The 21,678-nt window shown below is 44.3% G+C and overlaps 3 protein-coding genes across 3 annotated transcripts; 1 reads left to right on the forward strand and 2 right to left on the reverse strand.

The window, feature by feature from the left end:
* Positions 1–5,051: 5,051 nt before the first annotated feature.
* On the forward strand, positions 5,052–7,624 carry LOC134286959 (uncharacterized). The gene is made up of 2 exons (XM_062848670.1): positions 5,052–6,951; positions 7,281–7,624. The coding sequence occupies exons 1-2, from the start codon at positions 5,052–5,054 to the stop codon at positions 7,622–7,624; spliced, it is 2,244 nt and encodes a 747-aa protein (XP_062704654.1).
* Positions 7,625–9,544: 1,920 nt separating this feature from the next.
* On the reverse strand, positions 9,545–12,347 carry LOC109623120 (uncharacterized). Its single transcript, XM_020077600.3, has 2 exons — positions 12,150–12,347; positions 9,545–12,033 (listed from the first exon to the last, which is right to left on the reverse strand). Exon 2 carries the CDS (start codon positions 12,025–12,027, stop codon positions 9,967–9,969), a length of 2,061 nt encoding a protein of 686 aa, XP_019933159.3. The 5' UTR covers positions 12,028–12,033; positions 12,150–12,347; the 3' UTR covers positions 9,545–9,966.
* A 5,358-nt stretch (positions 12,348–17,705) lies between these two features.
* On the reverse strand, positions 17,706–20,328 carry LOC134287465 (uncharacterized). Its single transcript, XM_062849316.1, has one exon. The coding sequence runs from the start codon at positions 18,845–18,847 to the stop codon at positions 18,017–18,019; it is 831 nt and encodes a 276-aa protein (XP_062705300.1). The 5' UTR covers positions 18,848–20,328; the 3' UTR covers positions 17,706–18,016.
* Positions 20,329–21,678: the final 1,350 nt, after the last annotated feature.

Consider the following 21,678-nt stretch of genomic DNA (forward strand, 5'->3'; position numbering starts at 1 on the left):
CTCAACCACTAGGCTAACTGGAGACCCCTATTTGGGTTGAGAAGCCCAGATTTTCCGAAGCTTCATTAGGTCCAGACAGATATCTGTAGCAGCAGGGGATTTTTATTATCGTACAAAGTGAGCCGCAGGGTCTCAGATTTTTATGAAACTTTTTCCACAGGCAGGGCTCATGGATATATGAACAAAAAAAAAAATTTGAGAAAAATTCAGGGTCGCCTATTTTCCCGGAAAACTCAGGTAATTTTTTTTTTGTTTTCCCCTGACACTACTTACTTTGAAAAATCATAACTAAAGAACGAAGCACCGTAGAAACAAAGTTTTTTATTGCAAATGAAATTAAATTTTCTCAGTAATCCAAAAAAAAATATGAAGTGGAAAAGTTTCCACAAAATTTTCCACCGTTGAGAAAATTCATAAAAAAAAAGCCGGAAAAACTATGTCCGAACTCGCGGAAAATTTTCAAAAAAATATTTTTGAGGAGGTAATTTCATAAGCTTTAATCACTGAAATTTTTGGAATGCTTCTTTTTTTTCTGAATAATGGTCAATTTTGTGAAAAATGGCCATGTACGCATATATTATATAGTCATTTTTCACAAAATTGGCCATAACTCATAAAATGCCTAGCATTTACTTTTACTGGCCTTTTCGGTGAATCTAATACTACTCAGTAGTAACGGGAGTAACGAAAGTAATGAAAGAAACGGTGGATATAATCCCTAGTGAGCGATGAGAGACACTATATAGAAGTTGAAATTACCTAATAGAGGGCCATCATAGAACAACACAATCATAACGACAATCTTCTTGCCTAACGTCCCGGTCTCGAACGACTAGGGACTAGTAGTTCGATGAAGACTAATATCTTTAGAAAGGCAAAAAGGCTTTGTTTTCATTTCTATCGATCTGTGATACTTCTTGAGAGATTCAAGGACGAGGCGCACGCTCTTATTGCATGCACCTATTTTTGACAACGAGAATTACAAAATCACACGAACGCTGTAACGCTGTGAATGAGACTAGAAGATTGTCTAGCGAGTCGTCAACGATACTCACCATGTCTTCTTCCAGGTTGATTGCTGCCATGACGTATTCCTCTTCCGGACTGGCGGTCAGGTCGATGCGCCGGGACAGATGTCGGCGCAACCGAAATCGTTGGTGGAAATGTGCTGGATGTCGAAGTCGTAGTTAAGTTAAGCATAATAAGCGCCCACCGTTGCAGTCGGTTGGCGGTGTGCAACGGTATACCCTTCTTCGAGTCGAAAATTGCGAGTAGCGGCTTGCGGTCTGTCTGCAGGGTGAATTGACGTCCCAGCAGATATTTGTGGAACTTGGTCACCACGTACACGAGAGCCAATGCTTCCTTCACCGGTTGACCATAACCTTGCTCGGCTGGTGTTAGCGAGCGAGAAGCATAGGCGCCAACTTAGGGGGGGCAAGCATAGGTTTGCCCCCCCAATATTTGACGATTTTTTAACATTCCCATACAAAATATCAGGAAAACCAGGCTTAGCCCCCCCAATAATTTGACCAAGTTGGCGCGTCTGGCGAGAAGCGTGCTGAACTGCCTTCAATCTGCCGTGCGGAAATTTGTGCAGTATCACCGCACCTATGCCGGTGTTGCAGGCGTCTGCTGCAACGATGATAGGCAGCATCAAGTCGTAGTGTGTTAGCAGCAGCTCGGACTGAAAAACCGTTTTGAACTTTTCAAACGACTGCTGCCATCGGTCGTTCCACTGCCACTTGACATCTTTCTTCAGCAGCTGGTCCAGCGGGTGACGTATCTCATGGATGTTGCGTACAAACCTACCGTAGTAGTTGACGGCCCCGAGAAACGAGCGTAGTTCAGTCACGTTGGGTGGTGCTGGGATGTTGGCGATGGCTCGCAGCTTCTCTGGATCTGGGCGAATGCCATGACGATCCACGATGTGACCCAGATAACCGAGCTCAGCCTGGAAAAACTTGCACTTTTCCGCCTTGACGTGGAACCCGTACTGCGCCAGCCGTGTCAACAGCTTGGTGAGTGACTCTGCGTGTTCCTCCCAGGTAGCACCAAAAACTATGGCGTCGTCGATGAAAGAGCGCACGCCTAGTATGTCGCCAATCATGCCGTCGACGAACCGCTGGAATGCCCCTGGCGCGGATTTCACCCCTGAAGCGAGGCGGTTGAATTAGAATTAGAACAGCCGCTTGTGCGTGTTGATGGTTAGGAGCTTTTTCGAATCGTCGTCCTCGTCCACCTCGATTTGTAGGTAGGCGTCAGACAAGTCGATAATGCTGAACACGCGACTCCGGCCAACTGGGCGAAAATCTCCGGCGTCGGCAGAGGATAGTTGTTCGCTTCCAACGCATCGTTCAGTCCAGTCGAATAGTCCGCACAGATGCGAACACGTCCATTGGGCCTACGGACGGCGACGATCGGAGCGGCCCACTCCGACGGCCCAAATCGACAGAAGAGATGATTTCCATCGATTCGAGACGGTTGAGTTCGGCGTCCACCAATGGAGTGGTGTTGAATGGAACCGGGCGCTTTGGACAAAAAAAAAACTGGTTTTGCGTTAGGTTTAAGAAAAAGCTTTACCTTTGTCTTGGTGCAGTGCCCCAGCGAGTCGTCGAACACGTCCGGATGGTCACTCCCGAGTTTCTGGACTTCATTGTCGAAAGCTGGCTTGGTCGTCGAAGCCGAAAACTTTGAGATTAGGGTACGACGTGACAGAGCTTGCGGAGTCCAGTTACAGCGACGTGGTGACTGGTGCTCCTTTTTCTCCGAGACCGCGTGGACGGCTTGCTTCGAACCTGATGGTTTTTCGATGAGCGTCGTGTCCGCCTTGAGATTGACCAGTCATTGGAACTCGTCGATGAGTGTCTGGAGAGTCACTGGTGCGTCAGCCGTCTCGCCCTCCATGCGGGAAAGAAGGCGTGCCCGGATATCGGCGTAGCGTGGTGCCTTGAGACCACATAAGAATCGATGTTCACTTTCTCGAACTCGAACTCCTCGCAAGCACGAGGCCTTCACTTTCCCACCGTAGTTGATGAAGTCGCACGCTATGTCCAAAGGGAAGTATTATGAAAAGTGAATGTACCTCAAAGTTTATTCGCTAGAACCGTATTTTTGGACCTCTAGATTCAGAATATGTGCGATTTAAAATAATCCATCTATAAAGTTATAAGGTTCCTAAAAAATATTGAAATGTTCAGTAGCGTATAAGTCGTTTAGTAATAAGCTGTTATGTAAATAAAATTTTTCGATAATAAACGTTCAATAGAGACGAATGCCCCCTCTGGGTAAAGTCTCTCAAAACAAAAAAAAAATAATCCATCTTGGGTTTTTTCCCATACATTTTTATATGGGATGAAATTAACCTTAAAATGACTTTTTCGCCATTAGTATGGGAAAATAGGAAAAAAATCAAAAAATTCGAAAAACCCAAGATGAAATATTTTAAACCGCACAGATTCTGAAACTAGAGGTCCAAACCTACGATCCTATGGAATAAAATTTGAGGTACATTCGATTTTCATAATACTTCCCTTTGGACATAGCATATGTCGTCGGCCTCGTTTTTCACCAGCTGCAGGCACTGGAAGCGCTGGTTGAAAACGGATGTCGGTGTGCCGAAAATTTTCTTCAGCGTGGAAACCGTTTCGTCAAACTCGATGTCTTTCGGAAGCCTGAACAGGATGTAGTTCACATAGCGGCTGTGTGAAGCATGATCCAGCTTCTGCAGGAGAAGATGTACCTTGGCCGCGTCGTCGAGATTCGGGGCGTCGTTGTCGAAAAAATCCGAATAACGTGCAACCCACTTTTCGAATGTGATGCCGTTTTCGGGGTCGTACACAAACTCGTTTATGTTCGTGGAGAGGGACTTTCTAGCACTTTCTCCTGGCTGATCGGCGCCGGCGGTCAATCGTTGGAGCAGTTGAGCCATTTGCTGAATCGCTTGCTGCATTTCCTCTCCGTGTGCGAAAAACGAATTTGTCGCCATTTTCGCTACTGTGCCGTCTTGGAACTCGTTGCGTCCGGAAATATCTTCTTCTTTTTACCTCGTCGCCAAATCGTTGAATTTTGGAATCAGCCGAAACAGTGAAAAACGTGGTTTTACTAATTCAATCACGAGTTAATTTTATTCGCGTCTTTACTTGACTAGTGTTCACCACAAAAGAGACCTAGTTAGGCTCGGGCAACACGCAGGTTGCTGTGATGAACTGTGAACTTTTTGCAACTCGTTACATAAATAACTATTATAACGTCGTATTAAGCATCAATATATTGATGACAAACGTTAAAAATTTCATTCAATTCGATTTACTGGTTTCCGAGATATGACAGTTCAAAAATTAGTTGTCTAAAGAAATAGTATTTCACGAGAATGGTTCTAGTTTCGCGAAAGATTAACCAATCGAGCCCAAATTTGTACGAATGGTGCACATATAATATGTTGACAGTCAATGGGTTCTGTTATGAAAATTAGAGCGCCCCTCGGCCGAAGTATTACCCGAAGCAACATTGTCATTTTTTCTTTTGTACTTTCTTCCAACACTGTATTGAAACCAGAATAATAAATAGCAACGTGTGAAATTGGACGCAGTTTTTATTACGGAAGTTTTTCCTACCATTTTCGCGCGTATCCGAAACATTTTTGATCCAATTATCGAGCCGGATTTCGCGGAGTGATCGGTCGCGAGTGACTAAGTGGAGTTTCCGAGGAAACCACTTCTTTCCGCGAGAAAAAACAACTTTGTGCCCGACCATCGTTTGGCATGCGTCCGGATGCAAATTGTTCGTAGTGCATAACCTCAATCCCGCGTCGTTCCCTGTTGGAGCTACCGGATAAGTGAAGGAGCATCGACTTCCGCGGAAGTCCGACCTTGGAGCTGTAGAAGAAGAAAGCGTCGACTTCCGTCGAAGCCGATCGGAAGTGTTTACCAGCCGAACAGAGGGTGCTGCGATACGGACATTCTTCGGTATTCGCACCCGAAATCAGTGAGACAATAGTGCTGACAGTGAACATTCAGTGAGAAAGAAAAACTAGCTAAAAAGGCTATAGTGAGATGGAAGGCACAGTGGGTAATGTGATGCATACGCCGTCGGTTTCTGATCAGAAGAAGAAAAAGCAACACAACATCATGGATCAGAAGATGAACGAGTTTGAGTTCCGCCGACAAGCTGTCACGTCGAAGCTGCAGCGAATACAGCTGGTACTTGCCAAGCCAGAGGAAATCACAGTTCATCACTTGGACACCTATCTGCGACGAGTGGATGCCTGCTATGATGAGTTCAACATCCTACAGAACGAGATTTATGCTACGTTTCCTGATCAACGAGTTCAGCAGGAGAAACAATTCATAGAATTCGAGCAGCTCTATGAAGGTATTCGAGTGGCGATTTGCTCTGCTGTGGAGGCATATCGAATGCAACAAGTTGCTGCTGTTCGACCCCGGTTGGCCGATGCCGCGGTTGCCGGCGAACAACAACCAGTGATTGTTAATCAACCGGGCGGACTACCAGCTGTCCCTCTACCAACCTTCGATGGGACATACGAAAGGTGGTTCAGATTCAAACAGCTCTTCCAGGATTTGATGCAAAAACATCCCGGATTGTCTGACGCAACCAAATTGCATTACTTGACGCAGTCACTGAAGGGAAAGGCGGAGAACGTGATCAGTGAGCAGATACTGAATGAAAACAATTTACAAGCAGCCTGGAACTTGTTAGAAGAGAGGTTCGAGAATAAAAGGACGATCATCGATATTCACGTTGGTGGTCTTCTCAACCTAAAGAAGATGAATAAGGAGTGTTCATCAGACTTGAGGCAGCTTGTAGAGGAGTGCAGTCGTCACGTTGAGGCCTTGGAATTCCACGATCAACATATGGAGGGTATGTCCGAGCAGCTGGTGGTTTCACTGTTGACGTCCAAGCTTGACAAGGCCACGTTGAGCCTCTGGGAAAGCACCATCACACCAAAAGAACTGCCAGACTACACGGAAACCATGCAATTTCTGCGCAACCGTTGCTTTGTGCTTGAACGCTGCGAGGCAGGTACGTCACACCGAACGAATGAGGGCGTAAAGCAGAAACCGCAACTAACTGCTCCGAAGCAACACGTCAGGGTGCACACAGCTTTACAAATCAACGAGGGTGTATGCGTAATTTGTGATGAGTCGCACAACATCAACAAATGCAGCGCGTTGAAGCAAATGACGGTACCCGAGAGAATTGCGATGGTCAAAGAGAAGCAACTTTGTTTCAACTGCCTGAAGCGAGGCCACAGAGTGGGCCAGTGCAAGTCCAGGGTCTGTACGGTAGCTGGTTGCGGAAGAAAACACCATACGCAGCTGCATAGTGAGGTTCCAGTGCCGGCGGAGAAGGCTGCTGAAGGAAGTGTTCCGGAGACGAAGAAGGAACCGCCCACCCAACCCGAACAAACAACGTCAGCTGTCACCTGCACCAGTTTCACCGGAAAATCTGTTCAACCGAACAAAAACGAAGTGATTCTGTCGACGGCCGTAGTGCAAGTGAAGGATACTCGTGGATGCTACCGTTCTTGTCGAGTGTTGCTGGATTCACGATCCCAATCCAACTTCATGTCCGAAAATTTCGTCAAAATGCTTCGACTGAAGTTGGATAACGTGCGAGTTCCCATTGTTGGGATCAATGGTGAAAAGCTAACGGCAACACAGAGAACTGCAGCCGAAGTTAAATCATCCTGCAACGAATCGTCGTGGAGTCTGGAGTTCCTGATAGTGCCACAGGTTACTGGCGTTCTTCCGTTGCAGAAAATTGATGTGCGTCCATGGAATATACCGCCCGACCTGAACCTAGCAGATCCCCGTTTCAACATTCCAGCTCGAGTAGACATGTTGATCGGGGCCGAAATCTTTTTTGAACTACTGATAACTGAACGCCTAAAGCTCGACATCGGTCAACCTATGCTATGGCGATCGGAGCTCGGTTGGATTGTTTGCGGTTCCTACAGGAGCAATCAGAGGCCAGTGGTGGTAACTACCGCCCATTGCCAACCGATGGAAACAAATTTGGAGGATACTGTGCAGCGTTTTGTTGGAAATAAAAAAAACAGGCGAGGCTTTGTTCTCCAAACCCAGGCACTGACTAATATCGCTACCAGCTCAGTGCCTCTCCTTTATTCAATCTAGGTATAACATATTTACAATTTATTTCTATTTACCTACCAGTTGATACCTAGCTCTCCACTGAGCTGTGTGATGCACCTCCAAGGATGTACCTACCATTCAACACTCCTCCTCATCACACACTCTCAGATCCGACGCGTCCCGAGCTTCACCTGGCCACGTACTCCTCCAGCCTACCGAGCTCCTCCTTAGCAACCGAGCTACCAGACTCCTCCTGGCTCCAAGCAGACTCTGCTACCAGGCCCTGGCTCCAAGCTACGTCTGCTACTAAGAGGCTACCAAGCTCCTCCTGGCTCGAAGCGTCTTCCGCCTCAAGTACCTTCTGCCATCCAGCTCCATCGATCAGCCAGCACCCTCTGCCTCTTGGATCCAGCGCAGGTCCCACACGGCTATCAATCCTCATCGAGTATTGGTCCCCTCACCGCATCTTGGTGTCTCAACGGATATTGGCACCAGGCCTCATCGCATCTTGACACCTCATCGGGTATTGGCCTCCTCATCGTATCTTGGATACCGCATCTCGGTCTCCTCGCTTCCCGAACCACCACCAGGGCGTCCCTGGGCCCATAACCTGTAGGAAATAAAAACACAGGCGAGGCTTTGTTCTCCAAACCCAGGCACTGACTGATATCGCTACCAGCTCAGTGCCTCTCCTTTATTCAATCTAGGTATAACATATTTACAATTTATTTCTATTTACCTACCAGTTGATACCTAGCTCTCCACTGAGCTGTGTGATGCACCTCCAAGGATGTACCTACCATTCAACACGTTTCTGGGAGCAAGAGGAAGTTCCGGAAACGACGAAGCTGACAACCGAAAACGAGCAGTGCATCGAACATTTCGAGAAAACTCATCGTCGAGAAAACGGCCGCTTTGTTGTTAGGCTGCCCTTCCGAAACAACTTAAACCAGCTCGGAGATACACGACAGGTTCTTTAGGGGTATCCGGATTTTTTTATAATCTGATTCTCCACCAAAAAATTTCATAATTTTTGGAGTGCGGGAACTATTTTTTAAATGCATTTGAAGTTTGTATGGTATTTTTTTTTGTTCGGGTCGAACTGTCATTTTATCGATTGAACTGTCATTCTATCCACGAAAATCAAAACTGTTTTGTTATTTTAACTATCAAAACAAAGCTATTGGAATCCAATAAAATCACGATATACTCAGAAAAATGAGCGCTATCGATCAGGCTATAGAAAATAGCAATATTTTATTCACTTAACAACCCAAATTTGATGCACTTTATGAAAAGTTACAGCATGCTGAACTTTTTTGTGAGAGAAAAAATGTTGCCTATCCCAAACATTTTGGCCACCCCTGTATATTCTTGTATGTTCTTGGATATTTTTGCAAGAATTCTTTCAAAATAAAAAAAAAGGATTTATGGAAAACAATGAGAGTAAGTAATAAGAATGGAATTCCTATCTAAAAAATCTGCAAAACCAACGGAATTCCAAATTTCTTCAAAACATCTAATTTTTAAAGAGGCTACGATGAAATTCCCAAAATATTTTCAGGCCTTTTCATTTATTTTCTGACGAATTCTTCAAGGCATTACGGGAGAAATTGTTAGGTTTTATGTTGACTAGATTATCTGGAAATCTGGAAAGTTCAGGTTGGGCAGTATCATGTTCTATGTATAAAAAAAAATATATTTTCATCTTCTTCAGGCGTTTCGATATGTCTAACTTTTTCTTTAGAGAACTAGCGTTTGCCATTTCAATTTAGCTGAAAATAGCAAACACCGGATTCACGAGGTTTCCTAGATAGAAATTCCCCTTAGGAATGTAACGTTCTTGGACTAGGGTCACTTGGGCTTTACCATAAGTCTGCAAAGATTGATCGTTGCTGTTCTTTTATGCTGAAGATTGGTCTGAGCTATTCTAACCGTAGCCACCAAAATATGAAAGATTAAATTCTTTACAATCACAGGAAAAAAAAGAACAGCAGCAATTAAATCATATCGGTATCGTTTGGAGAACGTAAAAGGCGAGGATACACAGAATACACTATGTAAATAGCATAATGCGAAACCTGGGGTCACCTGAATAGTGGACTTCTACCACTGGAACAGGCGGTCCGTAGTGCTATGCTTAGCCAGTTGAACTAGCAGATCGGGAAGTTATTATTGATGACCACCGGCCGGAAGGTGTTTTACTAGGCGCATCACGCTGACCTGCCGTGACTATTTATTATTGACTCCAGGCGTCCCAACAACGGTTCCTAGCTGCCCTGGCACAGTCATTTGAAAGTTAATTCATACCGTTGTACTCATGAGGACCTGACCCGTGAGTCCAAAAGAAACGTCTGATTAATTTATCAGAGAGTAGACTAAGCCCCTTGAAGGCGATTTCTTTCGAAATAATGCTTTGACCATCACTACCATTCTAATCTACACGGGAGAATTTATTTAAAATTTCCATCGCTCAATAGGGAATAATACTGTTGTTGGGTGCTGCTATAGATGCACATCTACTTGATTTAACTGTGGTGACTAGCATGAGTTACGTGTGTGTGCTTTGGTTTCGATAGTTTCATTTTTTTTTTGTCGTGGTATGTGGTAGAAAAGGTAAAACGGTGCACAACAAATCTCCGCCAATCACCATCTATGGTGGTAGCGTTCAATGGGGATGGTGCTGCTATATAAATACACAATTACAATAATGGTTCCTTTTCTATATCACTTGTATCTCCGTAACAACCGGAACGGGTGAGCTTCCCGTTTTCTAAACTTTAGGCTTATCGGGCTAACAGTGAGTCTGACTAGGTATGAGATCACACATCGAATGCTTCTGTTTGGTTCAGTTTCAGCGTTTGATACTTTCGCTGCTGTTGTAAAGTTTGGGAAGTTCCGACTGCAGTCGGAGCAACTGGACGAACGTTTTGAGTTTCATGCCGGAGCGTTCGCCGGTGTCCGAGTCGGACTTGACAAAGGTGGAATAGTAGGAGACGAGCTCCTGAGAGCCGTCGTCATCGAGATCCGCTATGAGGAGCGAGTTTTCCTGGTAGTTGAGATCTGGTTGGCAGAGTACGTCCGTTTTGTCTTTGACGTTTTCCCGACAGAATTGGATCACGTTGGATTGACTGGTGTTTTCGATTTTGGTATCGGTGGAGTTGAAGACGATCAGTTTGACGATTTCTTTGAGGTATCGCATTCGAGTTTTGTAGGTTCCAGGGCGTAAGGTTTGATTTACGCTTCTGCGTACTTTTGAGGATGTGTGTGGGTCGGATTCGCGGTCCGGAAGTACCCAGGTTTGTTGCTTTACCATAAGGTGAGAAAACATGTTGCGTTCCTCATCGGAGGAGGAACGTTTGTCCCGAGTGCTGCGGTTGTCCGGTTCTTCTTGGCTCCACTCCCAGAATTTGAGCACAAAGCCGTAGATGGCGGATGGGTTGTCTTTGCCGATGTTGCTGAATGACAACCGAACAGGTTGCATCCCGTATAACTGTTTCCCGGAAGCATTCCAAAGAACTTTTCCGTTGGATTCTTCCGTAAGTAATACGGTGGTGGAACAGTTTTCAGGACATTTACCGCGATTTTCGATAACCAACTGCTTTCCACCCACGGCGTCGATGGTTCTCTGCTTCTCGGTGTTCTTTCGTTGACCAAAGAATTTATGCTGCGGAAGATCGACCTGCTTCTTGATCTTCCTCATGTCTAAAGCCTTGTGTTTTATAAGCATGTATAGCTCTGCCAATGGTTTGGACCTTTGCTGCTCGGATTTCTCTTTGACGCAGTTGAACATAACATTGTACTCCGCATCGATCATCAGCTTGTGTACATAGATGCACTCCTTAACAACGTGAGAATCTCCTATGAGTTCGCCTTTTCGACCCGAGATCATCACAAACTTGTTGTGTTTCGATTCACCATAGCTCGTGATGAAGAATAGATCCTTCACACCATCCCCGTCCACATCCGGGATCACAAGCGGGAAATCCAGCAGATCATTTTGCTTAAGAATACTCTTTCGGTCGTAGATCGGGGAATGCCAGATCCACTGTCCGGATAACGGATTAATGCACTCCAACTGCCCGTACTCGTCCATCACAAGACAATCCGGCGATCCATTCAAATCTGCATCAATCAAAGTGCAATCGATACTCTTGGGTTCATTGACCATCTGATCGTACCATGCTACCTTCCCGGAGCTTCCAACCAAAGAAATTATCCCATTCCTCATCTTGAACGAATCCGCAAACTCCGGGAACAATTTATCGCCTCTGTACATAAAGATCAAGTTCTTACTCTTCCCTCTCACCCCTTCAACAACGTTTACCACTCCCTTCAACTCTATTTTCTCGTAGTTCCTGATCCAATTCTGGGTCTTCATTCTTTCCCCTCTGGCCGGACAGGCCAAATCATCCGAGCATGGAATTACCCACAAAAACACCACCAACGAAAGGAAGCAAACGGCCAACGACGCCACAAAGCAACACTTTCGCGGAAAAGACATTTTCCTTCCGGAAAGTGATCCGGTCTCGTGCAGAATAGCCACATTGTCCGCATGGAACACCCCATTTGCGTCCTCCACATCGCTTGGACTGGCCAATCCATTGTACAAACTATTCCCAATCGCCATCCCATCACCCCCTAGGACATGATTCCTACTTCCCCCCTTCACAGTCGTCGTCCCGTTCATTGCAATCGCCGTGGTGGTGGTAAACCCTCCGCCACGTCCAAACCTTCCGCCGCTCTGGTGATGTACCGCGGCGGCCAATCGACACGTATGATGGTGTTGGGGAACGGCGTACCGGTAGTGATGTCTCTGCAGCAGATCCTCCTCGCTTTCGGAATCGTCTTCGTCGGTTATCGTCGTTTGCGGAATAGGGGAGTAGATTCCACCGGACGAGTCACTATTAGGCATAATATGCTGCAAGCACGATAAAAGAACCAGGGAAGGGGAAAACGAGGTCAATCATCGGACAAATCGATAAACATTCACAACATTCACAATTAAATCCAAATTTTGGACAAATTTTTACGAACCTTTCACGTCGGTTATTAGCATTGGTAAGAGTTGAAATAAAACGCACAAACACAGTAGGAACGGTGGTAGTAGCTTATTCTCAGTTTTAAAGTAAAAATTGTCACTACATTTTGGTTAGTAATCATAAAATTACATTAAAATTTGCGACGCACTTGCACTGCTAATCACGGAAAAAATATGCAAACACAAGCACTGTGAAAAGTTGAGCTGTCAAAACAAATGAGCCTCTGCACGAATTTGCCCTGTCCTGCACTTCTGTGAATCTAACAACCAGCTTTCATCAACCAGTTTTATTTTTCCGTGTTTTTACTGGTTGGTGGGAATCTAACAACCAGTTTTTGTACCGTACTTGAACAAAGGGGTGACTTTGTACCGATAAAAGATTAATCCTGTAAAACATGTGTCCGATCCATCGCAACAACTGAAAATGTTGCGCAACGTGAAAAAGTTGCATTGCTATAAAAAATGTTGCATGGTATGGTTACATAGCAAAAAAAATGTTGCATGCTGCAGAACGTTACCTCCATAAGAATACCTATGTAGGCGTCATGCGATGTAGTGTCATGCGATATTGAAAATGTTGCACGATATAAAACACGTTGCATGACATTGAGAATGTTGCATCTCATGAAAAATGTTGCATGCCTCCAAAATGTCACCTTCATGAGAGTACTAGTATTGGTTGTATGTCACTTATAACAATAATGTTGCATGATACAAAAGGTGTATGCCATTAAAGTTGTTGCATGACATGAAAAATGTAGCATCACAAGAAAAATGTAGCATGTCCGCAAAAGATCACCTCTGATAGAATACTAATGTGGGTAGGATGTCAAACAATAGAAAGAATGTAGCTGACATGTTGCAGATATGAAAATTGTTGCATCGCATGGAAAACGTTGCATGCCTGTAAAATGTCACCTTCATGAGAATACTAGTATTGGTTGTATGTCACTTATAACAATAATGTTTCATGATACAAAAAGTACATGCCATGAAAGTTGTTGCATGACTTGAAAAATGTAGCATCACAAGAAAAAATGTAGCATGTCCGCAAAAGATCACCTCTGATAGAATACTAATGTGGGTAGGATGTCAAACAATAGAAAGAATGTAGCTGACATGTTGCAGATATGAAAATTGTTGCATCGCATGGAAAATGCTGCATGCCTGTAAAATGTCACCTTCATGAGAATACTAGTATTGGTTGTATGTCACTTATAACAATAATGTTGCATGATACAAAAAGTGCATGCCATGAAAGTTGTTGCATGACTTGAAAAATGTAGCATCACAAGAAAAATGTAGCATGTCCGCAAAAGATCACCTCTGATAGAATACTAATGTGGGTAGGATGTCAAACAATAGAAAGAATGTAGCTGACATGTTGCAGATATGAAAATTGTAGCATCGCATGGAAAATGTTGCATGCCTGTAAAATCCCAAGTAACCACGGTGCTGAAGTCTTATTGCATGCAGATATACGGTGTATTTAGTGCAATCATTACTTTACATGCAAACTTAAGGTTGATTTAAAGTGGGAGTGGGCAATTATAGAATCAAATTAAGATTGAACTGGTATAATCTTGGAGCAGTCGCATAATTGCCCATTTCCACTTTAAATCAACTTTAAGTTTGCATGTAAAGTAATGTTTGCTCTAAATGCACCGTATATCAGCATACAATAAGGCTTCCAGCATCGTGGTTACTTGGGATGTCACCTTCATGAGAGTACTAGTATTGGTTGTATGCAAGGGGCTAGTCGCTTGGAACATTGTGCCAAGAGGTGCCAAGCACACCGTCTTATACGCTGTGTGGCACACCGAGGCACTCTGAGGCACAATTTTGACACTTGAGTTTGGGTGAAAAAACTAGGCAACCATGTGCATTTGACCTGCAAAATGAAAACAAACAGTTGGTTGTCTTGGTAGTTGCCAAGTAAAATCTGAATCACCAAGCAGTGGCACTTCGGGGCACACTGAGGCACAATTGAATACCCGGTGGCACACTGAAAATAATTGGCGCAAGTAAAGATGTGCTCAGCGACTCCCCCTTGGTTGTATGTCACTTATAACAATAATGTTGCATGATACAAAAAGTGCATGCCATGAAAGTTGTTGCATTACATGAAAAATGTAGCATCACATGAAAAATGTAGCATATCCGCAAAAGATCACCTCTGATAGAATACTAATGTGATTTGGGGCCAGTTCACTGATTTCATGTAGGGAAAATGATTGACTTTTAACAACCACTTTCCTTGTATATGGGTAACCCACCCTAAATCGTCATTTGGCTAAAACTGCCCGATAGAAAGTGAACGTGTCCCTCCTAAACCTTAAGTTTATACCCCAAGTCATCTACTAAGGGCAAAGACTTGAGGCCATTTCACTGAATTTGTGTGGTAGAACTGTTTGACTTTTAACAACCACTTTTCCTTGTATATGGGTAACCCACCCTAAATCGTCATTTGGCAAAAACTGCCCGATAGAAAGTGAACGTCTCCCTCCTAAACCTTAAGTTTAGACCCCAAGTCATCTACTAAGGGCTGAAACTAATCGATAACTTATCAGTGCCGGGCCGACTCAGGACACAAGAGACTCCGGAAATCCCAGGGTCGGCTAGCTACTGGGTAATCAAGGGCTTTTCGCGATACAAAAACTACACAGATCTTTCACTTTTCTTACATATTTATTAAAATCCCTAGTTTGTGGCGTGTGCGTGTTGTTCTGTGTAATAACTTAGTGTAAATTTGTTATGTGTGTCCTATGCTAAATGGTCGTACCGGTACATACCGCTGCTTTCGTTGTTTGGTGGGTTCGATGGCCGACACAGCGACTCCAGTCCAGCTGTGCGGCCGGAAATCTCGCCGGGTGACGAGGCGAGCGGGGCCGGTACTTGGCCGACGGACCAACGGGCGTTGCTGGGGGGGGGGGGGGGGGGGGATGCAGGCGTCTTCCCTCGTGGGCGCAATCGGCCGGCCGTGGGCTAACCACCTTGGACGGCCGAGAGGGGAAAGCTCCTTTACGATTAGGGCCTGTGCCCGAGTATCCGTCCGGAAGGACGGTGTGGCTCCTTTACAAGTTAGGCGCGGGAACCGTTCCCGGTTCCGCGGGCCGAACCGTGTGCTGGACGGTAGACTCTAAAGGTCCATACAAAAGAGGCCCTAATGGACGGTACCTTTTAATAAACAATCTTCAAATATAGTGCATGGTATTTAAATTACCTGAGCAGTATCTTCCCCAAAGCACAGCCTAGCTCCTGCTAGGAAGGGGGGGCGGGGGTTAATGGTTCACCACTGCACTAATTACACATCCACAGCACACGGACGCCTGTTAGCAATAGCTGCCTGTTTTGGGCAATGGCCGTTCAAATTCCAATTTTCCCACATTCCGCCATTCTACCCATTCTTACTAAAGTCATTCGTACAGCCATGTCTTACTATTGGTAGCATACGAATGCGTTTGCAGCGGTACTGGATCCTTTCACTACTGTGGTATATCTGCTGTTTTTACACAAGAAACGTGAAGGGTCCGACACATACAACATATTAAAAACAAAAATCAACAATTTGTAACCAAACGGTTACACTATCCACCACCCCGATGAAAAAAATGCGAAAGCACGAAGAGATTTTGCATTTTTTTTTTTCAATTCACTCTCTCAAGTCATCTTCGGCCGCCATCGGTTCGTGGATGTACAACAAACATTTTAAAATATTTACAAAACTACAAACAACAACAAATTAAAAACTGCTAAATACTACCGCGCGGTATCATAATTGAACTTAACAACAAATTAAAAATATAAATAATAAAACATGCTAAAATATTTTCTACGTACGTGCACAAATAAACAAATTAAAATCGAAAAATGAAATAAATTATAACATGCAAAATAAATATGTACACAACATTTTAAAAATCTTATAAAATATCCCGAATTATGGGTAGACAACTCTATTTACACGTTGCGCAACGAAAAACAATTTTGCAACCCTATTTATAAACTATTTACAACACATAGATCACATTCGATCAGCACGGCCGAATCCCCTGGCGGGATTGATTCGCCGGCGGGCAAACTGTTTGACACAATAGTGACAGTGACAGTTTGCGAAACGTCATGAATCTGTCAAAATGAACTGACACAGCATCTCTATTGTTCATTTATGTTTATGTTTACGTTATGCTGTTCGGTTTTAAATCAACTTCGAAGTGAAAAGTGAATAAAGTGGCATTTTCTGATGTATTCGTGGTAAGTAATATTATGCCTCTCAAGAAAAATCAAAATATGGCGATTATCTGCCTCTGGCTTCTGATATTAGCGCGACAGTCACTAATCATAACAGCGTCACCAGATTTAAAAGTATATAATTCCATTATATGGGGTTTGACAGCAAGAACACTCATTCCACTGAGCCACTCTTGCCGTTCGTCACAAATACATTCAAAAACATCTGTCACTTCGCGAAATCCACGTGCTTTTGTTTTTGGCGGGAACACTTTTTCTTTTGTTTTGCCTTGCGACTGTCATGCGGCGGTATGCCTTGCGAGCGTACGACCGCCGCAGGACTCTAATAAAAGATAAGCGCGACAATACGTACGTATATGTATGAAACATACCGAAGACTGACCTTCGTATGTATTTTCGTCTTTTCAGGTGAATGAAATTCATTCATTCGGGGTTGTTGGGCTATTCGGTGCCAATCTTCCCGAGGAAGATTACTGCCGGTGGAAGCATAATTGTCCCATGTGCATTTTTGGCAATATTGAGATTTTGCAGCCCATGACCATGTATCGTAGGGTACTATCATATGGGGAAATAAAAATAGGTAGTTTGTTCCGAAAATTGTTGAAAAAATGCATGGCCGATTTGTAACATTCTTAAAAGTGGACGCATAAGCGTCACGTTTCATAGGAAATCCTATGGAACTATAAAATCGCTCTAAAATAAAAAATAGTGCTCAAATTAAAAATTGGTTGATGTTAGAACACGATTCAGCACTTATACTTCATAGTTGAGACAATTTACTTTTTTCGAACTTTGGACGCGATTTTCTCGATTGTCTGTTTTTGCACATGGGACATTTATGCGTCCACCGGCAGATTAGTCGATAGCAACACCCATAATGGTCCCGGGACACCTTGATGACCATCTTGGCGGAGCAAGATGAGATCAGGTAAGTTCAGTGTACACATTAAAATAATCAACCTCTCTAAGGTGATTGGTGTTTATTTTAGATTGGCCAATCAAAGCAAAGTGGGCGATCCCCTCCCGGCAGTTGACCACCTCACGGCGAAATTCTATCTCTTTTGCTCCTTCAGAGAGTTTGAAAACAACAGGACCAGTACCTGTCAAATTTGACAGGTGTTGGTCCTGTTGTTTTCTAATTTCCCGAAGGAGAGAAAGAGAGCGATTTATTGATGACGTCACCGTGCAATGGGCAGTTCTGCAGGTGGGGAAAACGAGGTGAAATGCGCAATACCTCGCATTTTCCGCCGGTCCTGCCAACCCCGGTATGGATCCCCGATGATAAATCAAGGTACGTTGGATCTATTATTACTTGCATGCTAGCCTTTTTTTACGACCGATCGGAGTCTTTCATCCGTCGGTCCGACTTAAACAGGACTAACAGCTAACGATTCTCATAACAACTAACACAATCGACTAACAATTCCATAGTCCTTCGGTGTTTTTTTTTATTGCTAAAAAGTGATTCATTCCTCTCTTTCCAGATCAACTTCATCCAGCGATGTGTGCCGCCGGCGAATGGGGACATTCCAAAACTCCCTCATCTCACCGCAGAAATGGCAAATTGCCGAAAAGTGTTGAAGAGAGCCGGAAAGAAATGTTAAATAAATTTTTAACAAATTAAGATGAGTTTGTTCTTCTTTTTATTGGATGAAAATCTTTTTTGGGGGGTTCCAGGTGTGCGTCCGGAACGGGGAATTTTCGTTGAAGGGTTCGGTTCCAATAATCGAAGTAGGGTTTCGCTGCACAGTTCTTTGGCCGTAGGTTCCGCTTGAAGTTTTAGGTTGGCCTTTTTCCGGATCTTGAACGACCGGGTCTGCTTTCTTAGGGATTCGGGGTTCGAAGTTTGTTGCTTTGAAGATTGGAAAGCTTCACCAGGTAAGTCTCGAGGAATTTTTGATGAATGAAGCACCGACTTACTGGTGTCAAAATCGGGAGAGAAATAACCAGAAGAATAACGTGACATTGGGCTCCTTTTCGTTCCCATTTCTACCTGAAGCAGGTCTTCCGAATCAGAATCGGGCTCGCTGAAGGACATTTCGAAGTCTTCGGAATCAGAACTAGGTATGATCAACTCGATCTCTTCCTCTGGTTCTGATTCCGGCGCCCTATATTCGCATGTCGCGCTGGGGGGCAAATAGCGAGAATTAACATCGCATGTGACGATGTTCATGTCACGCATGAAGAGATAAATTATTCGTTTAATTTTAACGACGTCTGCTGGCATCATCACCCCCGAAGTTCTTTGCTCCCGAATGGTATGCAAAGTCTCTTCGAGGTCCAGCTCTAACTCCTCCAACGGGTAGTTAGGATGCGTCGAGAGCAACGGACGAGGCATCTCAAAAGAGTCCTCCAAGTCCGACTCGTCCGCATCGTACGTCGACGGCTGCCAATTGATTGGTTTATAATTGGTTTCAGCCTTTGCTCGTCGCTTGCGAGTCATTGCATGAGAATCAGGTGTGAGTGTTGTGGGTCAGTAGGGTAAAATGAATTCGATAAACATAGTGACGTAACAAAACAAACGGGTTAAAATAAATAGTGCGCGTGTGTTGTCATTGTGATTGTGCATAAAAACAGTAAAGTTCAATTATGATTTATGTATGGACAATGCATAAACGGATCACGAAACACAAAATTTGCCAACATCAACGAATTTTTATGCGGTAAAAACGAGAATCGAGAGCAAATGTGTCCGTGATGTGCTCAGGACCTCTTTTGAAGCAAAAGCTTCGTAATATCACAGTTTTATCACTTGAGCTAAGATAGTGCGTAAGGGGCGAGACATACGTGCAAGCACGTATCCCTGCCACCTCCCGTCGGCAAAAATCGTTAGATTTTTGTATGCTACTTCGGTCCCTTGATTACCTTTCGCGGACTTTTGGCTGGGTGCCAAGTGAAACTAATCGGTCAATACTATCAGTGCCAGGCCGACTCAGGACACAAGAGACTCCGGAAATCCCAGGGTCGGCTAGCTACTGGGTAATCAAGGGCTTTTCGCGATACAAAAACTACACAGATCTTTCACTTTTCTTACATATTTATTAAAATCCCTAGTTTGTGGCGTGTGCGTGTTGTTCTGTGTAATAACTTAGTGTAAATTTGTTATGTGTGTCCTATGCTAAATGGTCGTACCGGTACATACCGCTGCTTTCGTTGTTTGGTGGGTTCGATGGCCGACACAGCGACTCCAGTCCAGCTGTGCGGCCGGAAATCTCGCCGGGTGACGAGGCGAGCGGGGCCGGTACTTGGCCGACGGACCAACGGGCGTTGCTGGGGGGGGGGGGGATGCAGGCGTCTTCCCTCGTGGGCGCAATCGGCCGGCCGTGGGCTAACCACCTTGGACGGCCGAGAGGGGAAAGCTCCTTTACGATTAGGGCCTGTACCCGAGTATCCGTCCGGAAGGACGGTGTGGCTCCTTTACAAGTTAGGCGCGGGAACCGTTCCCGGTTCCGCGGGCCGAACCGTGTGCTGGACGGTAGACTCTAAAGGTCCATACAAAAGAGGTCCTAATGGACGGTACCTTTTAATAAACAATCTTCAAATATAGTGCATGGTATTTAAATTACCTGAGCAGTATCTTCCCCAAAGCACAGCCTAGCTCCTGCTAGGAAAGGGGGGGGGGGGTTAATGGTTCACCACTGCACTAATTACACATCCACAGCACACGGACGCCTGTTAGCAATAGCTGCCTGTTTTGGGCAATGGCCGTTCAAATTCCAATTTTCCCACATTCCGCCATTCTACCCATTCTTACTAAAGTCATTCGTACAGCCATGTCTTACTATTGGTAGCATACGAATGCGTTTGCAGCGGTACTGGATCCTTTCACTACTGTGGTATATCTGCTGTTTTTACACAAGAAACGTGAAGGGTCCGACACATACAACATATTAAAAACAAAAATCAACAATTTGTAACCAAACGGTTACAGGGCAAAGACTTGAGGCCAGTTCACTGATTCTGTGTGGTAGAACTGTTTGACATTTAACAACCACTTTTCCTAGTATATGGGTAACCCACCCTAAATCGTCATTTGGCAAAAACTGCCCGATAGAAAGTGAACGTGTCCCTCCTAAACCTTAAGTTTAGACCCCAAGTCATCTACTAAGGGCAAAGACTTGAGGCCATTTCACTGAATTTGTGTGGTAGAACTGTTTGACTTTTAACAACCACTTTTCCTTGTATATGGGTAACCCACCCTAAATCGTCATTTGGCAAAAACTGCCCGATAGAAAGTGAACGTCTCCCTCCTAAACCTTAAGTTTAGACCCCAAGTCATCTTCTAAGGGCAAAGACTTGAGGCCAGTTCACTGATTTCATGTAGGAAAAATGTTTGACTTTTAACAACCACTTTCCTTGTATATGGGTAACCCACCCTAAATCGTCATCTGGCAAAAACTGCCCGATAGAAAGTGAACGTCTCCCTCCTAAACCTTAAGTTTAGACCCCAAGTCATCTTCTATGGGCAAAGACTTGAGGCCAGTTCACTGAATTTGTGTGGTAGAACTGTTTGACTTTTAACAACCACTTTTCCTTGTATATGGGTAACCCACCCTAAATCGTCATTTGGCAAAAACTGCCCGATAGAAAGTGAACGTCTCCCTCCTAAACCTTAAGTTTAGACCCCAAGTCATCTTCTAAGGGCAAAGACTTGAGGCCAGTTCACTGATTTCATGTAGGAAAAATGTTTGACTTTTAACAACCACTTTCCTTGTATATGGGTAACCCACCCTAAATCGTCATTTGGCAAAAACTGCCCGATAGAAAGTGAACGTCTCCTCTCTAAACCTTAAGTTCAGACCCCAAGTCATCTTCTAAGGGCAAAGACTTGAGACCAGTTCACTGAATTTGTGTGGTAGAACTGTTTGACTTTTAACAACCACTTTTCCTTGTATATGGGTAACCCATCCTAAATCGTCATTTGGCAAAAACTGCCCGATAGAAAGTGAATGTCTCCCTCCTAAACCTTAAGTTTAGACCCCAAGTCATCTACTAAGGGCAAAGACTTGAGGCCAGTTCACTGAATTTGTGTTGTAGAACTGTTTGACTTTTAACAACCACTTTTCCTTGTATATGGGTAACCCACCCTAAATCGTCATTTGGCAAAAGCTGCCCGATAGAAAGTGAACGTCTCCCTCCTAAACCTTAAGTTTAGACCCCAAGGCATCTACTAAGGGCAAAGACTTGAGGCCAGTTCACTGATTTCATGTAGGAAAAATGTTTGACTTTTAACAACCTTTTTCCTTGTATATGGGTAACCCACCCTAAATCGTC

Source organism: Aedes albopictus, chromosome 2 (genome assembly GCF_035046485.1).
Source record: "Aedes albopictus strain Foshan chromosome 2, AalbF5, whole genome shotgun sequence".
Classification (NCBI taxonomy): domain Eukaryota; kingdom Metazoa; phylum Arthropoda; class Insecta; order Diptera; family Culicidae; genus Aedes; species Aedes albopictus.

Coding starts and splice junctions, on each gene's coding strand:
- LOC134286959 (XM_062848670.1), top strand. CDS start 5,052: ATGGAAGGCACAGTGGGTAATGTGATGCATACGCCGTCGGTTTCTGAT. Junction 6,952..7,280: donor GCTATGGCGATCGGAGCTCG/GTTGGATTGTTT, acceptor ACACACTCTCAG/ATCCGACGCGTCCCGAGCTT.
- LOC109623120 (XM_020077600.3), bottom strand. CDS start 12,027: ATGCCTAATAGTGACTCGTCCGGTGGAATCTACTCCCCTATTCCGCAA.
- LOC134287465 (XM_062849316.1), bottom strand. CDS start 18,847: ATGACTCGCAAGCGACGAGCAAAGGCTGAAACCAATTATAAACCAATC.